Source organism: Brassica rapa, chromosome A01, assembly GCF_000309985.2.
Source record: "Brassica rapa cultivar Chiifu-401-42 chromosome A01, CAAS_Brap_v3.01, whole genome shotgun sequence".
NCBI lineage: Eukaryota > Viridiplantae > Streptophyta > Magnoliopsida > Brassicales > Brassicaceae > Brassica > Brassica rapa.
In genome coordinates, this window is record NC_024795.2 from 23752468 (window position 1) to 23775196 (window position 22729).

The window sequence follows — 22729 nt, forward strand, 5'->3', positions numbered from 1 at the left end:
CCAAAATCGAATATGGATTCACAAAGAACACTATATAAATAAACTCTACCTATAAAAACTGTATATAATAACACGAGCATAAGAAGATTATATACTCGATATGGTTTATGTTTGATTAACTAAACACGAGCAGAAGAAGATTGTATACTCGATATGGATTATTGTTATTGTTATCTAAAATATACTTCTAACCGTATATAATAACACGTCTTCTTCCATTTGTTTAGATTTCTGAAGATAACAAGAAAAAAATTTCAAAGTATAAATTTTTGTGTAAGGGACAATCATGTGTTAAGAACTCTATAGGATTGTATATGATCACGTTGTGAGAAGTTGTTTGTTTATGTAACACGGACGTTGTGGCAATATTGTTTATTGCATAATGTTTGTTCATTGCATATGTTTAGACTTAATTATATACTAAAGTTGCAACAAAATCATCGGAAGCCGTATATTTTGTTTTCGAAAACATAAGAAGGTGGCCCGGTTTGTGTATTATTGATGTTGGTTTGATGTGGAAATTATTTTTTTAATTGAACGAAATTGAAACAAAAATGTGGCCGGAAGATTGTCTTACTCTTGGGTTTGTTATGTTTTCATTATTAAAAAAGTAATTAAAGATCATTAATTTAAAAAATTTATGATTAAATGTCAAATATAATTGCCTTGATACACAATTCGGTAATATGTAACTAAGGAAGGTATCTCTATTTAAAATGCAAAAATTAATAATATTTATTTGGAAATTAATGGAACTTATAATAAGTGCAATTCGTAGTAGTTAATAGGAGATATAAACGACCATAACCTAATTTTGAAATATTTATAAACGATTGTATCACTATTATGATTTAGTATATTGTTAATCTTTTTAATGTTCATCTTATGAATTTATAAAAACCAATTTATTTAACAATTGTTTTTAATAGTTAAATATAATAGAAAAAACATTCTATTTAAAAATTAGAGTAGTACTTAATAAATTTGATTCTTAATCATACCAAATTAAATCGATAAGATGTTATAAAAGATAAATATAGTCTAAGTTTGTTTGGTATAAAATTGAATAAATTAAAAACCGACAGTATATAAACCGAACCAAACCAAGATAAATATGATTTTAATATGGTATTTAATTTTGGTAACCAAAATATCAAAAAACCAAAGTGAGACCAGACCAAAATTTAATAAACAAAAAATTGGTACCAAACTAAAACAAATATGATTTTAATATGGTATCTAATTTTTATAAACAAAATATCAAAAAACTAAGCCGAGACCAGACCAAAATCCGGATTGAATGATCCTACTTTGAATATATGGTTTTTATATGATCTCATCCTAGTATAATAATATATTCAGTAAGGTTTAGAAGTTATAAATCAATTTTGAATATATGTGAACTTTAAAAGAATAAAAAAAAGAATTGAGTTATCGTGTCCGGCCCACATTTTGAGAAAAGTCATCACGCGAATCGTAAAGGGCCAGAACCAAAAACGTGGACGCACAGAAGCCGACAAGGGGAAAGAAGTCACATCGCAATACAATAAGTTCAGTCCTCGTGGATCCATAGGCAGGCAGGACTGGACCATGCCCCCACAATCTTCACGTGAAAACGTCCTCTTCCTACAACTCTCCAAAACACTAAACTGCGAGTGAGATAAGAATAACGACAACATGTTAAATACAATAAAACTACATCTATCTTTGATCCTATACGTAAATGCAAACGCCCAAATTTCAAAGAACGTTATTTAAGGTTGAAAATGTGAAAATATAAACCAAAGAACATGTGATGCAAATCGTCCTGCTGTAGTTTTCTTTAGTCGCAGGGGAATATGATTACATCGCATTACTGAGTCTAAAAAGCAATGTAGCATCTACCTAGTTCTATAACGTGGATAGTCTAAGTCTATGAAGATTCCTTTATGGTATCTACAACAAACATGATAAAGAAGTAAAGAACCAAACAAGAATTGTATTGATAATCACACATTTTAGAATAACTTTTTGTTATTTCTTAACACCATATTAGATGTAATCTTGAGGATGATGGTGATGATGAGAAACTTCAATGTAAAACGCCATACACATTATTGAAAGTTACAACGTATATACAAGAACAAAACTTCTTGCTGCTGAAATTTTTATTAGCGTAGGAAAGTCAAATAAAGACCACAAGTATCCAATCATGGACCCATTGATCTCATCACTGGTCCCGTTCCAAAATACGTTTAAACCATAAAGCAGACATCTTGGGGTATCGTTTCAAGTCCTTGTAGTCAACGTACACAATTCCAAACCTAAACAAAAATAAAAGCATTAGCTTAGACTAGCATATTATCAGAAAATAATCACATACACAATATATATTGATCAGTTAGATTCTGCACCTTGACGTATATCCAGATAACCATTCAAAATTATCCAGCAAAGACCATGCGAAATATCCAGTTACATTGGCTCCATCTTCTACTGCCTTTTTAAGCTGCGTTAAGTAGTCTCTATAATACGTGATTCTTGATGTATCATTTACTCCTTGAGCTTGAGTAATGTTGCCCGCATCATCCATACCTATAAAGATAATACTCAAATGTAACACTTCACATTCCTATCAATCTTGGATATATAACAAAGAAAGATCTTGAAGATTTTTTTTTTAATACCATTTTCTGAGAGAATCATGGTAGGGTTGCCATAATGTTCCTTAACGTACATCATGGCCTTGTACATTCCCCATGGTACGTTGTATAACCATTCCGAATGTGCCTAAATAAAATTAGATTAATTCATAAGGAAAATACTAAGTAATAAAGGAGACTTAAGAAAATTCAAATGAAAAATCATTACTCACCCTTGGACCAATTGGTTTCCCATCCTTTGCAACTGCATGTGTAGAGATTGAGGTTTCTAAGTAATGCTACATATTAATTGTCACAAAGCAATCTATGAACAAGAACTTATCACTTGCCAACGAACGAACGTATATATATGAACAAGAACTTACAGTTAAAAACGACGTTCCAATCTTGTTGATAACCTAAATCTTTAGGTTTGGCTGTGGGATGTGGAGCGGACATGTAATAAGTCGTGTATTGGTTTATTCCCACAAAATCTATGGAACCTTTCACCATCTTCACTTCCTCCTCCGTGAAGTTTGGAAGCCTCTCCTTCACGATGTTCTGCATCGTCTTCGGATACTCTCCATATACTATTGGGTGAATGAACCTTTGCAAAAACACCCATTAAAAGGATATAAGCTCATCAAAACGGTACAATGAGTGTTAAACACGTCAAGAGTTTAAACCACTACCATCCGAGATGGAAGTCTCTTGCTCTTTGAGCAGCGTCATTGTCTGCTTCACTACTTGTAAGAGGCTCGAACCAAACGAAATCAAGAAGAATACCAATCCTTCCCTTTTGTTTCTCCTGAGAATTTATCGGTTCCATCAATAAACCATCATATATATATGAAGGACCCTGTAGAGTTATTATGTACCTGATAGTGTTGGCGGTATCTCTGGACGGCTGATGCATGTGCCACGATAAGGTGATGAGCAACAATGTAAGGTTCAGTGGCAGAGTTTCCTTCAGTGCAGTTTCCAAAGGCTTTAGAGCATCTAGCCGGTGCGAATATACCGTTATCATAACCTAAAGCAGCTACTACTCGTGGCTCGTTGAATGTCATCCAGTTCTTCACTCTATCACCAAATGTCTTGAAACAAAACTCTGCGTAATCCGCAAAATCTTCCCTGTAGATTGCCTCACAGATAAATAGATCGTTGTTTGAAGGTTTAGCATAAGAGACTAGAGAAAGAAGAGACTGGAGCTTACACAACGTGTCTACCAAGCAAGCCTTTATACTTCTTCTCCAAAGCCAGAGGAAGATCGTAGTGGTACAGATTCGCATACGGTGTAATCCCTAAGCATTAATGTATACTCAAAAGACAAAAATAAAAAAAAAATCATATAATCATATCAACTGTCTATGAATGTGCTATACCTTTTTGGACCAAGTAATCTATCAATCTGTTGTAATAAGCAACTCCATTCCAGTTGATTTTACCGGTTCCATCTGTGTTCAGAAGCCTGAAGTTATAATATATCAATCTTAATCTCTAATATAAACAATATGACACTAATAATACCAGGGAATATTCTGGACCATGAAATGGAAAATCTGTAGGCATCAAAGTTCAGTGTCTGCATCAAATCTACATCTTCCTGATATTGGATTAACATTTAATTATCATGAACATTGAACACACTTATAAAACTAAAACATTATGATCAGATTAAAATCTATAAGGTTAAAGATTAGTGGTACCTACCTTGTAAAGGTGATACTGGTCCACTGTTAACTCAGCCGTGGCATTGTTAGCAATCTTGCCTGTTTTTTTTACCAGTGGCCAAAAAAGCGAAAAGGTTAATTTACTCGGGTGAAATGGTAATTAAAATTTGGTAATGATGATTAACCAGGAATCTTGACGAATGCATCCCAGATGCTTGGACCACGCCCATCTTGGTACGTCTCGCCTTCAACCTGATATGCTGACGTGGCGGTTCCGAACACGAACCCCTCCGGAAAACTTTTTCTGTTAAGATCACCGGTGGCGTCTCCGGCCGGCGAAGCTTCGCCGGAGAGGGAAGCAGAGAGGAGGAGGAGAAAAAGAAACATGAGAGAAGTAACTAAGAGACACGATGTGACTGAGATCTGGAGAGGATCAATGTTGGTATTCACACTTATAATAGTATGATGGAGATTGATTAGTATCGTTCATTAAGAAGGTTGGTTAATTAATTAATTATTTAATCAGATAACTATCTAAAAATATATATGAATTTATTTTCACAAGAAAAGTATAATATTTGACAAAGATACGCAGACAAAAAGATTCGACCACACCGACACGAAATATACAGAAACTGGAAAATTTAAAATCTCACAACCTGTATTGTCCACTAAGCTAAAACTTGATTAGTAAACCGAAAAGAGAACAAAACAAAACAAAACATTGATCGTCATTACAGATAATAGCAAAAACTGATCCAACCCTGGTCTGGTAATGTTACAGCACCAATTAACATGAATCTAACCAGAGCTAGGCCTAAAAGTACTTGCCATTAAACCATGGCTAGATAGAAATGAAACCGAAGATAAAGTAAGCATCTTTCGAAACATAACCAAGATCCAAGCTTGGAACAAAAGAAACGCAAGTCTTCCACAAGCTGAGAAGGGAAGCTTCTTACCAAGACAATACGCGAGTGACATTGTCGTTACTCGTAACCAACCACTTCGAACTCAAATGCAGCAACACTTAGAGTCTGATTGGTGTTTGAGCTGTTGAGGCTTTGTGACTGTGTAAGCCTTGAAAGCCAAAAAGTTATCAATCAATTCTTTTAGGTTTTAGAAAGGGTTAACTTGAAAAATACCTTATTTAAGATTTGAAATTTGAAGAATAGATTGTATTTAAATAAATTTGAAAACTACACTTGTACATATGTCATAAGACTATTTTAACCCACATTTTAATAAATAAAAATAAAATTCGAAATTATTAATACTCTTATTAATTTATTTGAGATAAAAATAAGATATCTGCTGAATAAGAGAATCGTTTGATCCTATATCCATCAATTTTGATTCTCCAAATGTATATGGATCCGCTTTGAGAGTCTCCTTCAAGTGAGTATAGATATGCTCTTGTCCCATGTTACTGTACACGATACACAACAATTGTATGCGACATTCACTTCAAAAGCTGCATAACATGGAAAACTAAGATATGATTCATATAGATTTTTTTTTTTTTAACTTAGAAAAAATAAGATGACCATATAACTTCTACGGTTCTACCTAAGAAAAACGCTAACCCGAATCAAACCATTGAATCTCGAGAATACTAAAAATTAAATGACGACCATGCAATATGGTAACACGATAGGTAAATATGTCCACTGGAAATCAATCAGAGCATATAAGATGCAAAGAGAAATGGAACCCCTAAACTTCTCTGGATTGGGGAAGAGATAGAGTTTTGTGTTAAGTTTTAGTTGTGGAGGACTGGAGGGTACACGTGAATATACATATAAGTAATTTAGTTATAATTAAATATCATTCATATCTAAACCTGTGTTTGTTTTTTATTTTTACAAACAAGAATTCGAATTTAAATATTAATTTTGATATTAATATTAAAACTAGTGTAAATTATAATTAGGTTAATTTAGTCATTTCACTTATAAATAAGTGTAATTTTTAAAAGTAATAATTAATGGTGCAGTTTTCAAAATATAATTTTATTGGAAGGTATTTTTCCAAATTTTCCCTTTTAGAAATTCGTAAACTCTTAAAAGCCCACTTTAAGAAAAAACTATTTTTTCTGTTCATTGTTTCAAACGGCCACTTTTTTTAAAGTTTTTAAAGCCCTTTTCTTCAATTTTTTTTGTAAAAAACGTGGATGATTACTTCTTTTGGTTTTTTGTTCATTTTTGACCAAAATAAAGAGAACAATAAGTATACTAATAAATAAATGAATTATCATTAACTAGTTAGATTTTTAACATAAAAAGTCATAACCTACTATTATTACACACTAGGGGTATTCCGGCGCTACGCGCCGGGTTCGTATGTTAATTCTTACATGAATTAAGATATTCGTATGTTTAGGTTTGTTGGGATGTTTGCCGGGTTTGGGATTCGGGGTTAAAAAATTTAGCTTCATTCGAGTATTCAAAAATTTTGGTTCGGATTTGGTTTGGATCTTTGCGGTTTCAGTTCGGGTTCGAATAACCTCTTTAAATTATTTTAAAATTTATATATAATTTAACTTTTCAAAATATAAAAAAATAAAATTATATATAACATATATATTTTAATAATATATGTCAAAATACTTAAATTTAGCATAAAAATTAGTTTGATTTGAATATTTGGATAAAGAATTACCGGATATTTCAAATATTTTGGTGATTTGAATATTGTTTACCTATTTTAGATATTTATTTTTGATTACTTGTATATATTTTCACATATTTTATACAATTTTAAAATATTATATATATGTTAGATATTTTTTGGATATTAAATCTCAAAATAGCTAACATATTCAAGTACATATATATATATATCAGATTGGATTGAATACCCGAAATATTTCATTTTTGATTGGGTCGATTTTGGTTTGAATTCAACACTATTTTTTCGAATCAGATTTGGTTCGGTTCTTTGAATTCTGATTTGTGTGACAATTATTTGGCTGGGCACTGTTAATGATGATCATTTAAAATTAGCATCTGTTAAATAAACTCCCGACCCATTTTATGTCATAATTTGTCAAAACTAAGAAGTTGTGTACTCAGTGACCATATATATATTAATGATTTGAATAGTGTTTTATTAATTATTAGTGTTATAAGTTAGTCTTATCTGTAAAATAATATAAATATATTTAAAATGTTTAACTTATTGCCCAACTGAAATTAAAATAATTTAATGTTTTTTATTAAAACAATTTATCAATTTATTTGACTATTTGTTTTAAAAATTGTAATTTTATTCAATTATTAAAAGTTTAATAGAAGATTATTATTTTGATATCTTTTAACGATAGTTTTAGTCTAACTACAGATGATTCAAATTTTTATTTTATGGTCTGTGTTTTAACTTATAACAAAGGAATACCGAAGATCGTAGCTTTTCGTCACTGAATGAAAAAAAAAACTTTGGTCATGCACCACAAAGGCATTGGTCCTTAATAAAGCAACCTGTCTCTAAAAGTTCTATGTTGTGTGCATGTTCATTATTTTAATCTCCCTCTAAAGCTTCGTGTTGTTTTCATATTTATCATGTTAATGTCTCTTCTGTGTTGTATACAATTAAACCTAACTTTTTTAAGACGATCCGCATGGGGCAACTCGCAAGGCACAAAGCTCATCATTATTGAGCGCCAAGCGCTATTTTAAGACCAAGGTGATGGGTTTGTATTTTTATTGATCTGACATGATTTTTTTAATTACTGATTTTGATTCAACCAATTTAACTCTATCAAATCTTTTTTACTGAAAAAAAATATTTTTTACTGATTTGTCTTTTAAAGAAATTTCCAAACAACTCTCATCATTACTTGTAGTTGCGGTTGAAACCATTTAGGTTGGGTGTTCAACCTCAAACTACACTATAGAAAATCTGCGTAACTATCTTATGTATATCAGTGATGCATTATTTTCTATTATTTAAGCATGGGGAATTATCAATCAACATGGAGAGTAATCGGTTTAAAAAAAGTGGAGAATATCACCATGTGGTCAACAAAACTTTTAAACAAAGAGCGTGTGGTTATTCTCCCTATGTTGCCCACTGGATCACCTGGATAACAAAGTAAAAAGAGTCGATAATGCATCCAAATAAAAAGAGAGTGAGGGATAAAAACATAGGCATTAAGGCATGTTATTGAAACAGAATAAAACACCTTCTTCACATGGCTGAGGCTTTCTGTAATGTTGCCTCAGAACCTGAAAACATTAAAGATATTATTAGCATGAAGATTGGTTCTTAAGTATTCCATTAGAGAATTTGGCTCTAAATTTCGCTTACAACTGTTGTTGCTGCTCTGGTGCTGGACATCTCCAAAACCCATTTGAACATTGCTTTGTAGATTAATTTTTCAGGATCCGTGTGTCTGAAAATCAAAACACAAACAAAAAAAATATTTGAGCACATGCGTTGTCAAATCGTCTTCAGAATCTGTGACATTAACTACTAATTACCTTGGCTTGAACAAATCCATCACTTGAGGGGAATTGCGTGTCTGAGAATCTAGGCATGTTCTTGGCATGATAATATATTCATGAACTTCCCATAAGCAAGCTATTGCGTAAGAGACTGCGTTGACGACTCTCCCGGCTGAATCACGTATACATCCATTCATACAGATGCAACACATTATTGATACAGAACATTAATAGCAAGACTGTATTATCGCCAGCTCCAAAAAACATATTTCTTTTACCTCTATAGATAAAGCAGCATCAGGGTTTGACTCCAAACTTGAATTTATAGTAGCCAGCTTCATGGAAAAGAACTAAAGAAAAACAAACCACATGTTTCAGATCTTAAGAAGAGTTTAAATCCAATTTTGAATCCTATCTTAAGAAGAGTTTATACCTCAACTTGTCTGCACATATTCTATAATTTCATCGAGCAGTGCTGTTTTCCCTGTTATCCGGTTGCAACCAGTAACTATATCCTGAAGTAAATTCATTCTATTGCTGATCTTTTTTCTTCTTGCTTGATAACTAAATACATGTTTTTTGTTACTGATGGATCGATGAAGACAAAATATTAGACATTTGGACAAAATGAAACTGTTATGAGCGTTTAGAAGGAGAAGAAGGTGCTTACATTCTCATGGATGAGCAACATGTCAACACTCATAAGTTCCCCTTGCTTGTTGATATTCCTAGCCTTCCAAAATCAAAGCAGACAGACCTTTGCAGTATTGGAGCATCGGCCAGCTCTCAGATCGAATTTGCTAGAAAAGAGTTTGCTTCTAAATTTCGTTTGAGATGAGGTGCGCATCGCAGGAAGGTGAGATGCCGTATTTATATCTGAGGCTGAAGCCGGTTAAGGTGGAATACGAAGAGTTATGTTGATTGCTTCAAGTGGGAGGAGTGGATTAAAAGGGGGGGGGGAAGTGGGGTTAAGAACGGTGATTCAAGTTCTCTGTGTTTTCTTCGTCCACGGTGAGCGTAAGAAGAAGATGGAAAAAAGCCGTAAGCATCTGTGGGTTTCTAAGTTTGGGCTCTAGTTTAGGCTTAAAGTGTTAAATAAATAACATATAGCCTAGAAGATGTTCCCAGATTTTGACAGCTCGCTTAAAAATAAAACATACACCCACTTAGATCTCGACATGTGTCAAGGAATGCCCACCCCTAAAAAGAGACGTGGAGAGCTGAGGTGAGAGAAAACTTTCTTTTATTATTATAGATAGATTAGTTTCTTAAAACATAGAAATTATTATAAAGGCAATTAAAATAATAAATTGTAATTTTATTTAAAATAATAAAAATATTTTTTTTGGTTAGAGTAAATAAATAAAATTTATTTGTTGCTAATTTTTTACTGATAAATAAAAAGAAGATAGAAAATAATAAGTAATACAATTTGGAAATGAATGTGAAATCCTTTATATATTAATTGAAAATTATTTAAAAAGTTGTAACCTTAAGTTTATACTAATTAGAAAGAGACTATGCTTAGGTGTCACTTAATTAAAATGACAGCGGTTGCGGTTGCGGGTGCGAGAGTTTGCGGATGGGGGTTGTTGCGGTTTCAAGCTTTATTAAGCATTTTGTATGATTGGTACAACTTTTAGAAATTGTTGCGTTTGCGAAATATTTGTGATTGGTTGATTATAAAATATTCCAGAGGTTTAATAATAAATTACATATATTAACATATTATAACATTATAAAAATACAAAAAACATACTATTGTAATAAAATATAATAATTAAAAAATATAATATGATTAATACAAATATTATTTTTATTTATAAAAAATTTTAACTAGTTGAAAGTTATAATTTTAATAAAATTTGTTTTGAAAATTTATATTATTTTTTTTTAATATTTATTTCGTTTTATATATGTGTATATCTTTAATTCTTTATATATGTGTGTATATAAATGCTTAAAAATTCATGTTACAAAAAAATATTTAAAATTCTAATAAATAGTTAATTTAAAGTTTTTATAAAACAAATTATGATACTATTTGTGAATTTTAATTAATATATAAAATATTTTTATTTATAATATTTCTATTTTAAAATTTTAATTTAAAAATATTTTTGAAAATAATTTTATATTTATTTTCCACCCGCAACAGCAAACACTAGCTGAACGCAACTTTAGATTTTAAGAGGTTCAGAGCGGTTTGGAGCGATTTGTAGTGGTTTGTATGATTGTTTCGAAACGCTGTCAACCGCTACCAACCATAAAATCTGTGTTTGCGGGTCGTAACGGAAAAACCTGTCAAGCTTAGCTTACGTGGCAGCTTAATAATCAATTGAAAAAAATGTTTGTCCAACATCTAATTACTAGAGAACATTATATTTTTTCCAAAATATAAGAAATGTGTATTATTTTCTTAAATAGAATATACGGAGTTACCTAATATGATTAATATATATATGACAATTAATGACTATGAATAATAAAGATTTGATAACAATTTTTACATCCTTCCTCATTTTTATTTAATTTTATATTATTAAAAAAAATTAATAATTACATTAACCATATAATAATAAACAAAAAGAGTTTTTTCTTATATGTGATATTTTGAATTTCTTAAAACAACTTTAAATTACAAAAAATGAAGAAACCTTATATGTTATATTTTGAATTTTTTAAAACGACTTTAAATTACAAAAATGAGAAAACCTTATATGTTATATTTTTCTTATATGTTAGATTTTTCTCTTATATGTTATATTTTGAATTTTTTAAAACGACTTTAAACTACAAAAATGTAAGCTTTCCTTAAGCATACGACTAAAAACATTAAAATGACATGTATCAATTCGATGATTGATTTGAAACCTTCGAAAATGGAAGATAAAAGTCATAATGATTTAGTTGTGGAAACAATATTATTCAATTTTTGCAAGAATGTATTTGGTGAAAAAAAAATAAGGTTTTTATATTATAATTTGTTTGATGTCCCATCCAATCAGCCGATGATATATTACTTATAGTTTGTTTGTTTGTTTGTTGTTTGTTTGTTTGTTTGTTGTTATCTGAAAATAATATTTTATTATAAATTTTATAGCTACATATGAAAAACATTTATAATTAAACGCGAATCAAACAAATAAATATATTTTCTAAAATATATGTGAATGTTTTTAAAATTTAACACAACAATTATAAGCATATATATATATATTTTGATGTAAATTGTTACAACGGAGCTCTCACGTTAAAAGTTAAAATAAAAATGAATTAAAATTGTTTACCACTTTTATGCTACCACTTTTCATTTTTACCACCACTACAAGGACATTTTCAAAAATACATTATTCATTAAGTGGCAAAAGACTATTATATCCTTGTTATTTATATACATAATAAATCATTATTTAAATAAAAAATAAAAAAAAAATAAAAAAAAAAGTAAAAAAAAAATACAGAAAAATTATGTTTTCGAATTGTACTTTTTCAAATTTGAACTTTTTTATAATTTTTTTTAAACTTTTTTCGAATTTTTTTTTTATTTTTTTTTTTTCAAATTTATTTTTGAAAATCGAAAATTATGTTTGAAACTATTTTTAATTTTTTTTAAATAAATTTAATTATTTATTTTAAATTTCACATTCTAAAAATCCTACCCATCCCTCAACTCTAAACCGTAATTTTATACTCCCTCTGTTTTTAAATGTAGGTAGTTTTAGCAAAAAGAGTTTGTTTCACAATATAAGTAGTTTACATATTTCAATGCACCTTTTTCATTTATTGGATATTGTGTGACCAATAAAATAATATTAAGCTTTTTATAATTGGTTGAATTAATTGATTAAATGATATATTTTTTTAGATAACAACTTTCTAAATATTTGTGCTTTTAAGTAAAACTACTAATAATTAAAAACAGAGGGAGTATTAGTTAACTCTCATGATATAAATTTCCGCACTTCTCCAATATTTGCATTATCTTAAAGCAAACACAGTCCCGATCAATCAATACACATACAGACATTAGAGTGAGATTGATTGGTTTAGTTTAAGTTAAACCTGAGGAAGCTTGACAGTCATTGAAGCAGCGACGAGAAAGTAACCGAGCAGTTTCGAAACGAGGGGAAAGAAACAATCTTTCGCCGGAAACTCGCCGTTACGGAGGGACTCAATCGCGCAGTGAAGATCCATTCCGAGATAATCCATCGTTTTATCCATCACGATCTCCATCGTTAACACTCGATTTTGTTCATCGTACCTGAAATCTCGTGTTAGGTTAATCTGAGAAGAAGGTACAATGGCAAAGAGAGAGAGATCAGTAGCACTTTGAGGAATTTAAAGGTATGCGTTTATCTTTCTTTACGTGTAGCTTTATCCATCGATATGGACTCAATGACTCATGTTTGCGTCTTCATGCATTTGAAGTGAAATACTCGATTGTTGGAATGGGTTTGGTTTTGCTTTCATTAAAGAAACTGCGTTATTAGTCATGTAGTATGACAATCAAGTTGGTTTGATGAGCTTATATTGGTTGGTGCTCTTTGTCTCTCTGCTTTGAAAAGAGGAGGAGGAGAAGAAAAAGATTGATGAAGAGCCTAATGGGAGTTTTTCTTCCCTCGAAAGTGTTACAAAGAAGTGGTACCGCAATCTTTTATTGTTAACGTTTTGTTCGCTCTAGTTGTGTATGTGTTGTCTACCCTTCTGTTCTTGTTGTTTTGGGCTTGTCATTGATTACTTCCTTCTTGTTCTTTTATAGTGTGGTTATTTGTCAGTATCTGATATCGCGTGTTTGGTTGTGTTTTCTAATGCGTGGTTTGATGATTTTCAATGCAGTGTGGTGATAAGTACGGTTTGATGTTCTTCTCCTTCTGAGCTTTCTGTAATATTAAACTATTCTTTTTTTTTTAGAAACTGAATGAAGAAGCAATAAACGGTCGAGAAACAGATGCTTCAACCGCAAGCTCCAGAAGTAATGGAGGAAGAAATGTCTTTTAGGTCTGTGCACCCTTCCCTTTTATATTCATTTTGGTTCTCAACAAATGAAGTCATTATTGATAGCAAGGGATTTGTCCCCTATCGTTTGTTTCATTTCCGTCTCTTTACAGTTTTATGCATGCTCTTGCAGTGAACCTATGATTCAGCCAAGCCGGGAAACAAATGGTGACTTGAAAGGGAAACAATCTGAGGGAGTGTCTGAGGAACAAAACCATCCTAGCAAGTCTCCGAGGAGCAGTGACAAAACCATCACGGAACAACAAGAAAGGCGGCGAAGGTTTCAAGAAACCCAAGAGTAGAAAGGCGGCCTGGAGCGTTTTGGAAGCCACCGAAAACTTAAACCAACAAGGGTTCAAGTTAGCTTATTGCAGCATCCTATTTGCAATTAGTTCATATCGGTTCATATGTGATAGTAGATCATTCCTTCCGCTTGTCTGTTTCCGTTTGACAAATTATAGCCAAAAGTTTTGAACTCTCTACTTGGTTGTTTTACACCTGTGTTAGCTCCAGTCTCCAGATATACGAGGGAACAATATGTCTTTCCACCAAGGTTTTGAATCCATGATTACTATATGTACTTGCAGGAAAGAATAGATGCATTCCATTAATGCGATCAAACAGATTCGACATTACCATTGGCAAACAAAAATAATGAAGCAATCGAGAAGAAGTAACAATTTGCAAATGATTATATGATTATGTCTTGTTAACTTTTCTGCAGGTTTCCCGCAAGAAAAAGCATAGGTGACTCTGCCTTTCCATACCTGAAGCACCCCAGTTGTTATAGCTATCGATCAAAATGTCTTTATGGTAATGTTTTACCGATTCCAAATATCAAATTGCTAACACAACATTCATCTTTTGTCTGGTAATAACGTATCATTATGTTCACAACATTCAAAGCATATTATAAAGATATATTATACATACACAAGTCGTTCGTAGAGGAGCAAGCATAGATACAAGACACACTTCAACGTCTAGCTTCTCGTCTGGCTTAAAAGAACCTCTCCTTGATTGAGATTAATTCCTTTACAACCTCACTCATTTCCACGCGTTTTTCTGGAGACTCTTCAGAACACCCAAGCCCCACTTCTAAAACCTTTGTCAAGCACTCAGCAACAGGGAAGCCAATTCTAAGACCGTTGTGAAGAACCAATTCGTCTGCCACATCCAAAACTTGCTCTGGCAATGCAGACCTGATGCAGCTACGTAAGGTAAAGTCACCGCCGAACCTCTCATCTGTTGGTCGTTTCCCACTGAACATACATTTCAAAAATGAGAATCCCAAAGCTGTATACATCACCATGTACGGATATTTCTCCTCCCATTGCATATTCTGCACAATAAGTCATATAAACAAGATTGGAGCAAAAAATATACTCTCTACGTTTCCAAAATAAGATTTATTAAATTATCTAATCTATTAAAACATAGTCCTAATTTTTATCTACTTAAAAATGTTGTCATTAACTTTTGGACCTATTTCTATCTCATTAGAGATAAATGTAACATCTCTTAACTTTTGGACCTATTTTTATTTCCAATATTTTTGTTAGTAACTACCCTATATTTACTGAAGTTTATTAGTATATTAATTAAATATAGTAACTATAATTGATATATGTATAAAAGATATTTATATTCACGAAACTGTAGTGGTGTATCTAGGAATATGCAAGATCCAGAGCTATTTTGGATTTTTCTTTTGGTTTTTTCAGGTTGTCTGTTCGGGTTTGGCTAATAACACTCGGGTTCGGATATATGACGTACTACCTTACAAGACCTATTCTGGGATTTTTTATATTTCGTATTGGATATAGATCGGATTCTTTGGTTTAAGTTCGGTACAGACTTTGGTTTACGGATTTTATGCTCAGACCTACTTTGAATAAAGAGAAAATGCGATTATATAAAGTTTTTACCAAAAAATTATTCCGCGCTTTAGCGCGGGTCAAAATCTAGTTTACTTTTATTATACAATTTCCAATAAATATCAGCCAAAATGATATATAATCAATTCAAAATATTCTCAATTAATGATTTTTGAAAATATACAAAGTACCCTAAAGATATAGATCTTTATGGAATAAGAAAAAATTATTGAAAATCTTACTTTCGGAAATGAAAGAAATATTAGGTTTCTTCATTCAAACATTATATGTGTGATAGGTGTACCTGGTGCCGCATAGCCGATGGTTCCTCTGACTCCAGCCGAGCTAAGTTGGTTAATGAAGGTTTCCTGGTCGAATTTGAGGAGAATCCGAGAAAGACCAAAGTCACTAACATGGGCAGTTAAATCATCGTCTAGAAGAACGTTGCTAGGTTTAATATCACAATGAGCAATAGCTTTATGGCAACTAAGATGAAGATACTCCAAACCAGAAGCCACGTCTATCGCTATGTTAAGTCTTTCGAAAAGTGTCAATGTTCTTGAGGGGCTAGAAACCTCTTCAAATTCTTTTGGGTGCAGCCACATATCCAAGCTTCCATTTGGCATGTACTCATAGATTAGAGCTCTGAATTCATTTCCTTGGAAATCAATACTCGAACAAGCTGTCAACAGTTTCACAGGATTACGATGTCTAATGTCTTTTAGGGATTCACATTCTGCCATAAAGCTCTCCATTGCTCCACGTCTCTGCATGTTTAAAACTTTCACTGCAACAACCTTTTTCTCTACATGGACGAATGCTTTAAACACAGTACCAAAGCTGCCTGACCCGATCAAATTACTTGAAGAGAAGCCATCTGTCGCATTTCGAAGATCTAGATAACTTATCATTTCATGAAAAGCCCCCAAGATGGAAGGAGTTGCTTCATTGGTAATTTTCTTCTTTCTGCTTTTTAACCAACAAAGATAAACTGTAGCTATGAACAAAAGCACAAGCAAAGATATCCCCAAGCTTACTCCAATCACAAGTTTTTTTCTTGAATTTCCAGATGGTTGCAAAGAACATGGCTTTAGTCGCAGTTCCAAGACGCCTCCACAAAGTTTCTTGTTTCCAAATAAAGAGACAATAGTAGCATTTTTGAACTTCCCTTCTGTTGGCACATTTCCCTCGAAGTTGTTGAAGGATAGATTGAGATACTCCAGCAAGCTAAAGTTTGCGAGATATTCAGGGATTCTTCCAGAGAGATTGTTGCTTGAGAAATCAACCTTCTTAATACCCACCAATCCACTTATATCTGGAATTATTCCATCAAAATAATTTCCTTGCAGCTCAAGTTTTTCCATTGAGAGACACTTTCCTAAAGTCTTTGGCAGTTTCCCTGATAGCTTATTATGAGAAACTTTTAACGTACCAAGATTTTCAAGTCGTCCAACATCTTCTGGTAGAGAGCCCCGTCAATGAATTATTTGACATTTTTAGGGAAAAAAGGGTTGAAATTTGCATTATCTCCTTAGGTATAATACCATTCAACTTATTATTCTCGATATGTAAATATAGCAAATAGCTACATTTACCAAGACTGGGAGGAATGACTCCTTCAAAACTATTGTTGTATAAATAGAGCTTTTCTAACCTATTGATGTTTCCCAAAGAATATGGTATCTTTCCTGACATTCTATTTGTATGGACACTTAATCCCACCAATCCTGAAAGTTTCCCAATAGAGGCTGGGATTGGTCCTTTCAATAGATTTACGGACAACACTAATGCTTGTAGGCCTATGAGATTCCCAACGTCATCAGGAATGCATCCAGATATGGAATTGTTTTGAAGAAATAACTGGTTGAGGTTCGTTGACAGATTGGCGAGGGAGGCAGGCAAGTCACCCCCAAGCCTATTGTATGACACATCTAAGGTTTGCAGTTGGGTGCAGTTAATCAAAGCAACAAGAAATTCAAGATCTCCAGCTGAAAAGCTTCCCAAAGAATTGTCGTTAAGGTGTAGTTCTTGCAAATATCGTAGTTTTGCAAGGTTCGGAGGAATATTTCCTGTCAAACTGTTAAACTCTATGCCCAAAAATTGAAGATTTGAAATATTTGCAAGCGTTGATGGAATGGCTCCTGTGAAAGAATTATTTCCAAGAGACAAATCTCGAAGGTTTGGCAGAAAATTACAAAAATCAGGCCTTAGGCTCCCAGAGAAACCATTACCATACACGTCCAAAAGATTTAGTGAGGAGAAATTGTAAAATGCAGGAGGAAAAACACCAGAGAAATGGTTTATTGCTAACGCAAAAAACACCAGTTGAGTCAATCTAGCTATGGCATCAGGAATTTCTCCTTCCAGATTATTTTCTGAAAAGGAAAGTTTTCTGAGGGATGTCAAGTTTCCTAGAGATGCAGGGAGTTTGCCTTTCAGGTTGTTGTTACCAAGTTCTAAAGCAACAAGCTTCCTCAATAATCCTAGTTCTGAAGGAAGACCTTGTCCAAGATGATTTGAAAATAAATCAAGGTCCAACAATTTAGAACAGTTGAACAGACTGGCTGGAATCCCTCCTCCCAGGAAATTGTAGCTCATATTCAAATGCTGAAGTCTAAACAAGTTTCCCAGCTCTTGAGGGATAGTTCCACCAAAAGAGTTATCAGTGAGATTAAGTGATATGAGAAACGAAAGATTACCAATAAATGGCGATATCACTCCACCCAATTGGAATCCTCTGAGATCCAAACCAGTAACTCTCTTGTGTTTGCGGCCACATGTAACTCCCGTCCATCTGCAGAGAGGGAACGAGTTGTTCCATGAAGACAGCAAAACTTTTTTCTCCTCAGAAACTTGAGACTTGAACTTGAGTAATGCTTGCTTATCAGTTTCATGGCTATTCCCGAATTCTTCAAGTAACATGAGAGCACTGAAAGAAAGGATAAGAAAGAGTTTCATGTTTCTCGTATTTTGCTGGAAATGAGCAAAATGTATGGTGAATATCTTCCAAACATTTATTAGGCTATTATCTTTCACTCGCGCCTTTAAAGGTGTTCATATTACATTGTATCCCCTCTTTCACATAGATCCATTCAAAAACAGAAGACTTTTCAAAAATCAAGTACGGTCAAGACTAAATAGGAGTATATGTATATTTCAATCTTATCTAAGTATATCAACTACAAACTGAAATTAAAAATATTTTTTACATTTACACTTGTTCTACATGATCATGTGAGGGCTAGGTTGATTATAACTATTAGCATTTTTGAGCAAGAAATAACATCAGTCTACTGTAATACACTTACCGAATAATTACAACTTAATAAAAAAAAACAGTGGCTTGTAACAGAGTATTTAATTGCAAGAAACATAGTCATCAATGTTCAGTCATCTCTAGATGCATATGATCACTTTAACTAAACAAAAAAGAAGAATCACCTTGCCAACAATCCAAAACTGATACTTGGTTTTAATTTGATACTTGGTTTTAATTTTACTGATGTTCACTGTCTGTCTCTTCTTGATAAAAGAGCTCTACATAACACATATGATTGATTTCATGGGGTAGACTCTAGTCGCTCCCTTCTTATCATTTGCTATTCTAGGGATGTTAAAAGTTTTTTTTTTGTTCAGCCGTATTTTAGCTCTAATAGTTTATATATAAATAGACCGAGCCAGATTTAGCCCATTTCACAATACTTTTTTAAATACATATAAATAATATTTTATGGTTTTGAGGGAAAACAGTATTTCACGGAAAAATTCATCTTGCGGTTTTGACCAAAAAAATCAATTTTGCGGTTTTAGTGGAATATATAATTTAGCGAAAAATTTTGATTTCTCAGTTTTAGTAGAAAAACTCGATTTTATGGTAAGGTTTTGCCGAGAACACCCGATTTTACTGTTTAGCATAAATGTTCGATTTTACGGTTTTGGTGAAAAAAACTCGATTTTGATGTTTTGGCAAAAAACTCAACTTGGCGGTTTTCGCATAAAAACTTGATGTTGCGGTTTTTGCGAGAAAACAAAATGTTGTGGATTTTGGTAAGAAAACTCAATTATGTAGTTTTGGTAAAAAAAAACTAGTTGTTGGAGTTTTGGTAAGAAAACTTATTTTTGATGTTTTGGTCAAAAAAAATTGTTTTGCAGTTTTTACAGAAAACTAATTTTTAACAATTTTGGGAATAAACTTGATTTTATGGTTTTAGCGAAAAAATATATTTTTTTGTTTTCCAAAAAAAAAACTTAATTTTGCAAAAAAATTGATTTTGTGAAAAATTTGATTTTGCAGTTTTGCCGGAAAAACTAGATGTTTTGCATAATCAAACAAATTAAAAAATTTGAATATATATTTAAATATTGTATAAAATTGTGTGAAATTGAACTTTTTGTTTGACTATATTCCTTCTTGGAACTCTAATGCGCTCAGGGGCGAAATCTTTGGTGTAAACTTACATATGTGTTTGTGGAAGCACCGTGGTCTAGTGGTCAAGGTTTAAAGTCTTCTACATCTAGGTTTGGGGTTCAAACCCCAAACAATGTTATTTTTACAAGAAGAGGTCTGGGTTTCAATTCCCGGAGAAGGCGAATTATGCAAAAAATTAGAGAAAATGCTTACAAAAGATCTTCAGCATGGCGCAAAGAGTACCACATGAATGGATCTCATAGGACTACTCAGGATGATGCAGTCAGACGTAAATCCTTATAAGACAGGTAGAATTGTCGGTTGTAATATTTTCTATGTAATGTTTTTCATAATTTGTAATAGTAATAGCATAATTAACCATACAGACAAAAAACTTACATATGTGTAGACTTGTTAAGGAATATACTAAATTTAAGAATTATTATGGGGGCTACTGCACGTATATCCATCTCATGTTGAGGCCCGTTATATAAGTAAGCCTTGTGTTGAGGGATGGAAACTCGGGCCCATTAACATGTGGAAATTGGTTTAATACTTTAATCTATGTTGTTAATACTGATGTTGCCAAAATCTCAGTGAACTATATGAGACCGAGACCTTCCTCATTTACCAATCTAGAGAGAATAATAGCAATATGGATTTGATGCAACATACATTTTTCTTTTCTTTCATTTGCAGTTTTTTTCTCCTTTTTTTATTACATAGCAAATGTATTTGTGTGATCACTGAATAAAATGTGTGTTGTGAGTTGTTACCCAAAAAGTATGTATATTTTATCATGTATATTTATTTGAACTACACGTGTGGTGTAGTCTGTAGATCAAACATTTCCTCGCTAGAGCCAGACCCATCTTTGCTATAAGTCTAGTAAATTATTTGCTTAAAGTCACTAAATATATACAACTTCTGGAGTCACATTACACAGAATCTTAGTTTGATCAAATGATTAACTAGTTTGATTTTATTTAACCTACCATTGTTCGATCCTCTTTTTATCCGTCTTTTTGTCAAACATAGTTTCTGTTTTAACCATATTCAGCTATTTATGCACTTTTTCTTTTTGTATTGGTTGTGTGTTACACTGTTACTATTTGTTACTGACTAGAGCCAAGCCTTGAGTTTTTTGACAAAGCACTAAAGCAAACACGTTTCCAGCAAAATTATAGAAAATGTAAAGTTTCCATTACAAAGTACATGTAAACATGTGGATGATATGATATTCTATAGATGTTGGTAAGAATAGTATTGTCAAGACATGGTAGTGTGATTCGTATTTATTCATTTTGCTCCTTGACTATTTGGCTGTCGTCCGGTCTCTCTCTCGTCTTTTATTTGCCGCATATTTGTTTGTTTCTGTGTTTGACTTTGCTTAAATATGATTTGAGCTAACGCACGCACGCACACAACACACGCACATATAAAGACAAACGTAGATAGACGCTGCATTGAAAGCGACTTGGCTAAGGTTAAGGTTTGAAGCTTGAATGGTCACCATTATACGCTATATCCACTGTGGTGAATGTGATAAATATATTATAGTTGTTGTGTGTGTTAGATTGGTAGGCTTTAAGCGGCCAACAAAGAAAACACTGGAAAGACTTTAAGGAATACATTATGGTTAGATTCTGTCAAAATATAATGGGACGTTGAAATTTTTTTTTCCTCTCCCTGTACTGGTAACTTGGTATTTTAGATTTCCTTTCATCTGTTGATAATTTTGTGTGCAGTAATATACGTGTTTGTTGTTTATCAATCATATATGTTAGCAAGATGATAGTTATCCATCAGTTCAAAAAAAAAAAAGATGATAGTTATCCACACGTAAGTTTCATATACCAATATATTTAAAATTGTTTGTTCAATCGAGTTGACAGTTAAAGAAACATTCAGCTTTGTAGCGGGAAATTCGTAAGAAGACAATATTTTGTATTTTTAACGTATTTATCAATGATTTCTCTGCTTGGTTAGTTTGAAATTTGATTTTCAATTTTGGAAGTTCAACTTTGGATTTCTTTAAAAGTAGGAACAAATATGGTTGACTCCAATGTTAATAGGGTCATAGTTGTTTTACATAGAAAAGCTTATAGATCCAAATTAAATAATTTATATTAGTGTATTTAAAAATAAAATCTAGATGGTAAACTAATGTAGAGAGTAAGGATTGGATGCATATACATACACCCAATTCCTTTTCTCAGGGTAAGTTTACAGAAAAATGTTAGAAGTTCAGTGCATCCAATAATTAACTTTCTTCAGTTAATGTTCCCAGCATTTTCTCTCTAAATTCGCCCATATTATCTAAGATTCTCAGTCAACCGACGCAATTATGCGAGCCATCCTTCATAAGTATTTGCTTATCATACACTCTTTAATGGAGTTTTATTACAGCCAGCTACAAAACATCGGAGTTTATTACAAACGCGAGTCACCCTTTATAAATGCAACAATGCTTGCTACGCTTCCTTGCTTTATGTACGAGAAACAAGTTGACAATTCTTGATTTTTGAAAAAGAAATAATATATCAGTCCTTGTTTACAAAATCATTTACACTGAAAATGAGGCGGGTCTTTTAGAAAAAATTGGCGGTCCATTTTTTAATTTGAGTACATTTGGATCGAAAATGTAGCCATATGGTAAAAGCCCAAATAAATAAAATAAAAACTAAAGAAACACAAATCTCAAAATATAAAT

The 22729-nt window shown here is 32.3% G+C and overlaps 2 protein-coding genes, 1 long non-coding RNA gene and 1 pseudogene across 6 annotated transcripts; 1 reads left to right on the plus strand and 3 right to left on the minus strand.

Annotated features, from left to right (window-relative positions):
• Positions 1 to 2056: 2056 nt before the first annotated feature.
• Positions 2057 to 4915, minus strand: LOC103838831 (beta-glucosidase 43). Of its 2 annotated transcripts, none has more exons than XM_009115283.3 (12): positions 4477 to 4915; positions 4332 to 4390; positions 4149 to 4224; positions 4004 to 4075; positions 3835 to 3922; positions 3500 to 3752; positions 3314 to 3429; positions 3008 to 3228; positions 2855 to 2886; positions 2667 to 2769; positions 2394 to 2574; positions 2057 to 2303 (listed from the first exon to the last, which is right to left on the minus strand). In XM_009115283.3, exons 1-12 carry the CDS (start codon positions 4676 to 4678, stop codon positions 2210 to 2212), a joined length of 1497 nt encoding a protein of 498 aa, XP_009113531.1. In that variant the 5' UTR covers positions 4679 to 4915; the 3' UTR covers positions 2057 to 2209. The 2 variants fall into 2 exon arrangements, 1 of the variants encoding a protein (XP_009113531.1); XR_004450024.1 differs by having other exon boundaries at positions 2284 to 2303; positions 2855 to 2920.
• On the minus strand, positions 4823 to 8998 carry LOC103838840. Its single transcript, XM_033276759.1, has 4 exons — positions 8770 to 8998; positions 8597 to 8681; positions 8472 to 8514; positions 4823 to 8368 (listed from the first exon to the last, which is right to left on the minus strand). Exons 1-4 carry the CDS (start codon positions 8943 to 8945, stop codon positions 8253 to 8255), a joined length of 420 nt encoding a protein of 139 aa, XP_033132650.1. The 5' UTR covers positions 8946 to 8998; the 3' UTR covers positions 4823 to 8252.
• A 3542-nt stretch (positions 8999 to 12540) lies between these two features.
• LOC103838845 lies at positions 12541 to 14347 on the plus strand. 3 transcript variants are annotated; one of them, XR_004450063.1, is made up of 3 exons: positions 12541 to 13080; positions 13302 to 13734; positions 13865 to 14285. It is a non-coding gene; the product is annotated as an uncharacterized LOC103838845 (long non-coding RNA). The 3 variants fall into 3 exon arrangements; XR_627226.3 differs by having other exon boundaries at positions 12567 to 13080; positions 13648 to 13734; positions 13865 to 14347; XR_004450061.1 differs by lacking the exon at positions 12541 to 13080 and having other exon boundaries at positions 13087 to 13734; positions 13865 to 14347.
• A 189-nt stretch (positions 14348 to 14536) lies between these two features.
• On the minus strand, positions 14537 to 22597 carry LOC103838855 (annotated as a pseudogene).
• Between the last annotated feature and the right edge of the window lie 132 nt (positions 22598 to 22729).

What these genes read in the sequence shown, in the direction of transcription:
- LOC103838840 (XM_033276759.1), bottom strand. Translation starts at nt 8,945, where the DNA reads ATGTGTTGCATCTGTATGAATGGATGTATACGTGATTCAGCCGGGAGA. An exon ending in ATGGATTTGTTCAAGCCAAG is followed by an intron (nt 8,682 to 8,769) that starts GTAATTAGTAGT and finishes TTTGATTTTCAG; the next exon opens with ACACACGGATCCTGAAAAAT. An exon ending in CCAGAGCAGCAACAACAGTT is followed by an intron (nt 8,515 to 8,596) that starts GTAAGCGAAATT and finishes TAATGTTTTCAG; the next exon opens with GTTCTGAGGCAACATTACAG.
- LOC103838831 (XM_009115283.3), bottom strand. Translation starts at nt 4,678, where the DNA reads ATGTTTCTTTTTCTCCTCCTCCTCTCTGCTTCCCTCTCCGGCGAAGCT. An exon ending in ATGGTCCAGAATATTCCCTG is followed by an intron (nt 4,076 to 4,148) that starts GTATTATTAGTG and finishes TTCTGAACACAG; the next exon opens with ATGGAACCGGTAAAATCAAC. An exon ending in GGAAACCAATTGGTCCAAGG is followed by an intron (nt 2,770 to 2,854) that starts GTGAGTAATGAT and finishes AATTTTATTTAG; the next exon opens with GCACATTCGGAATGGTTATA.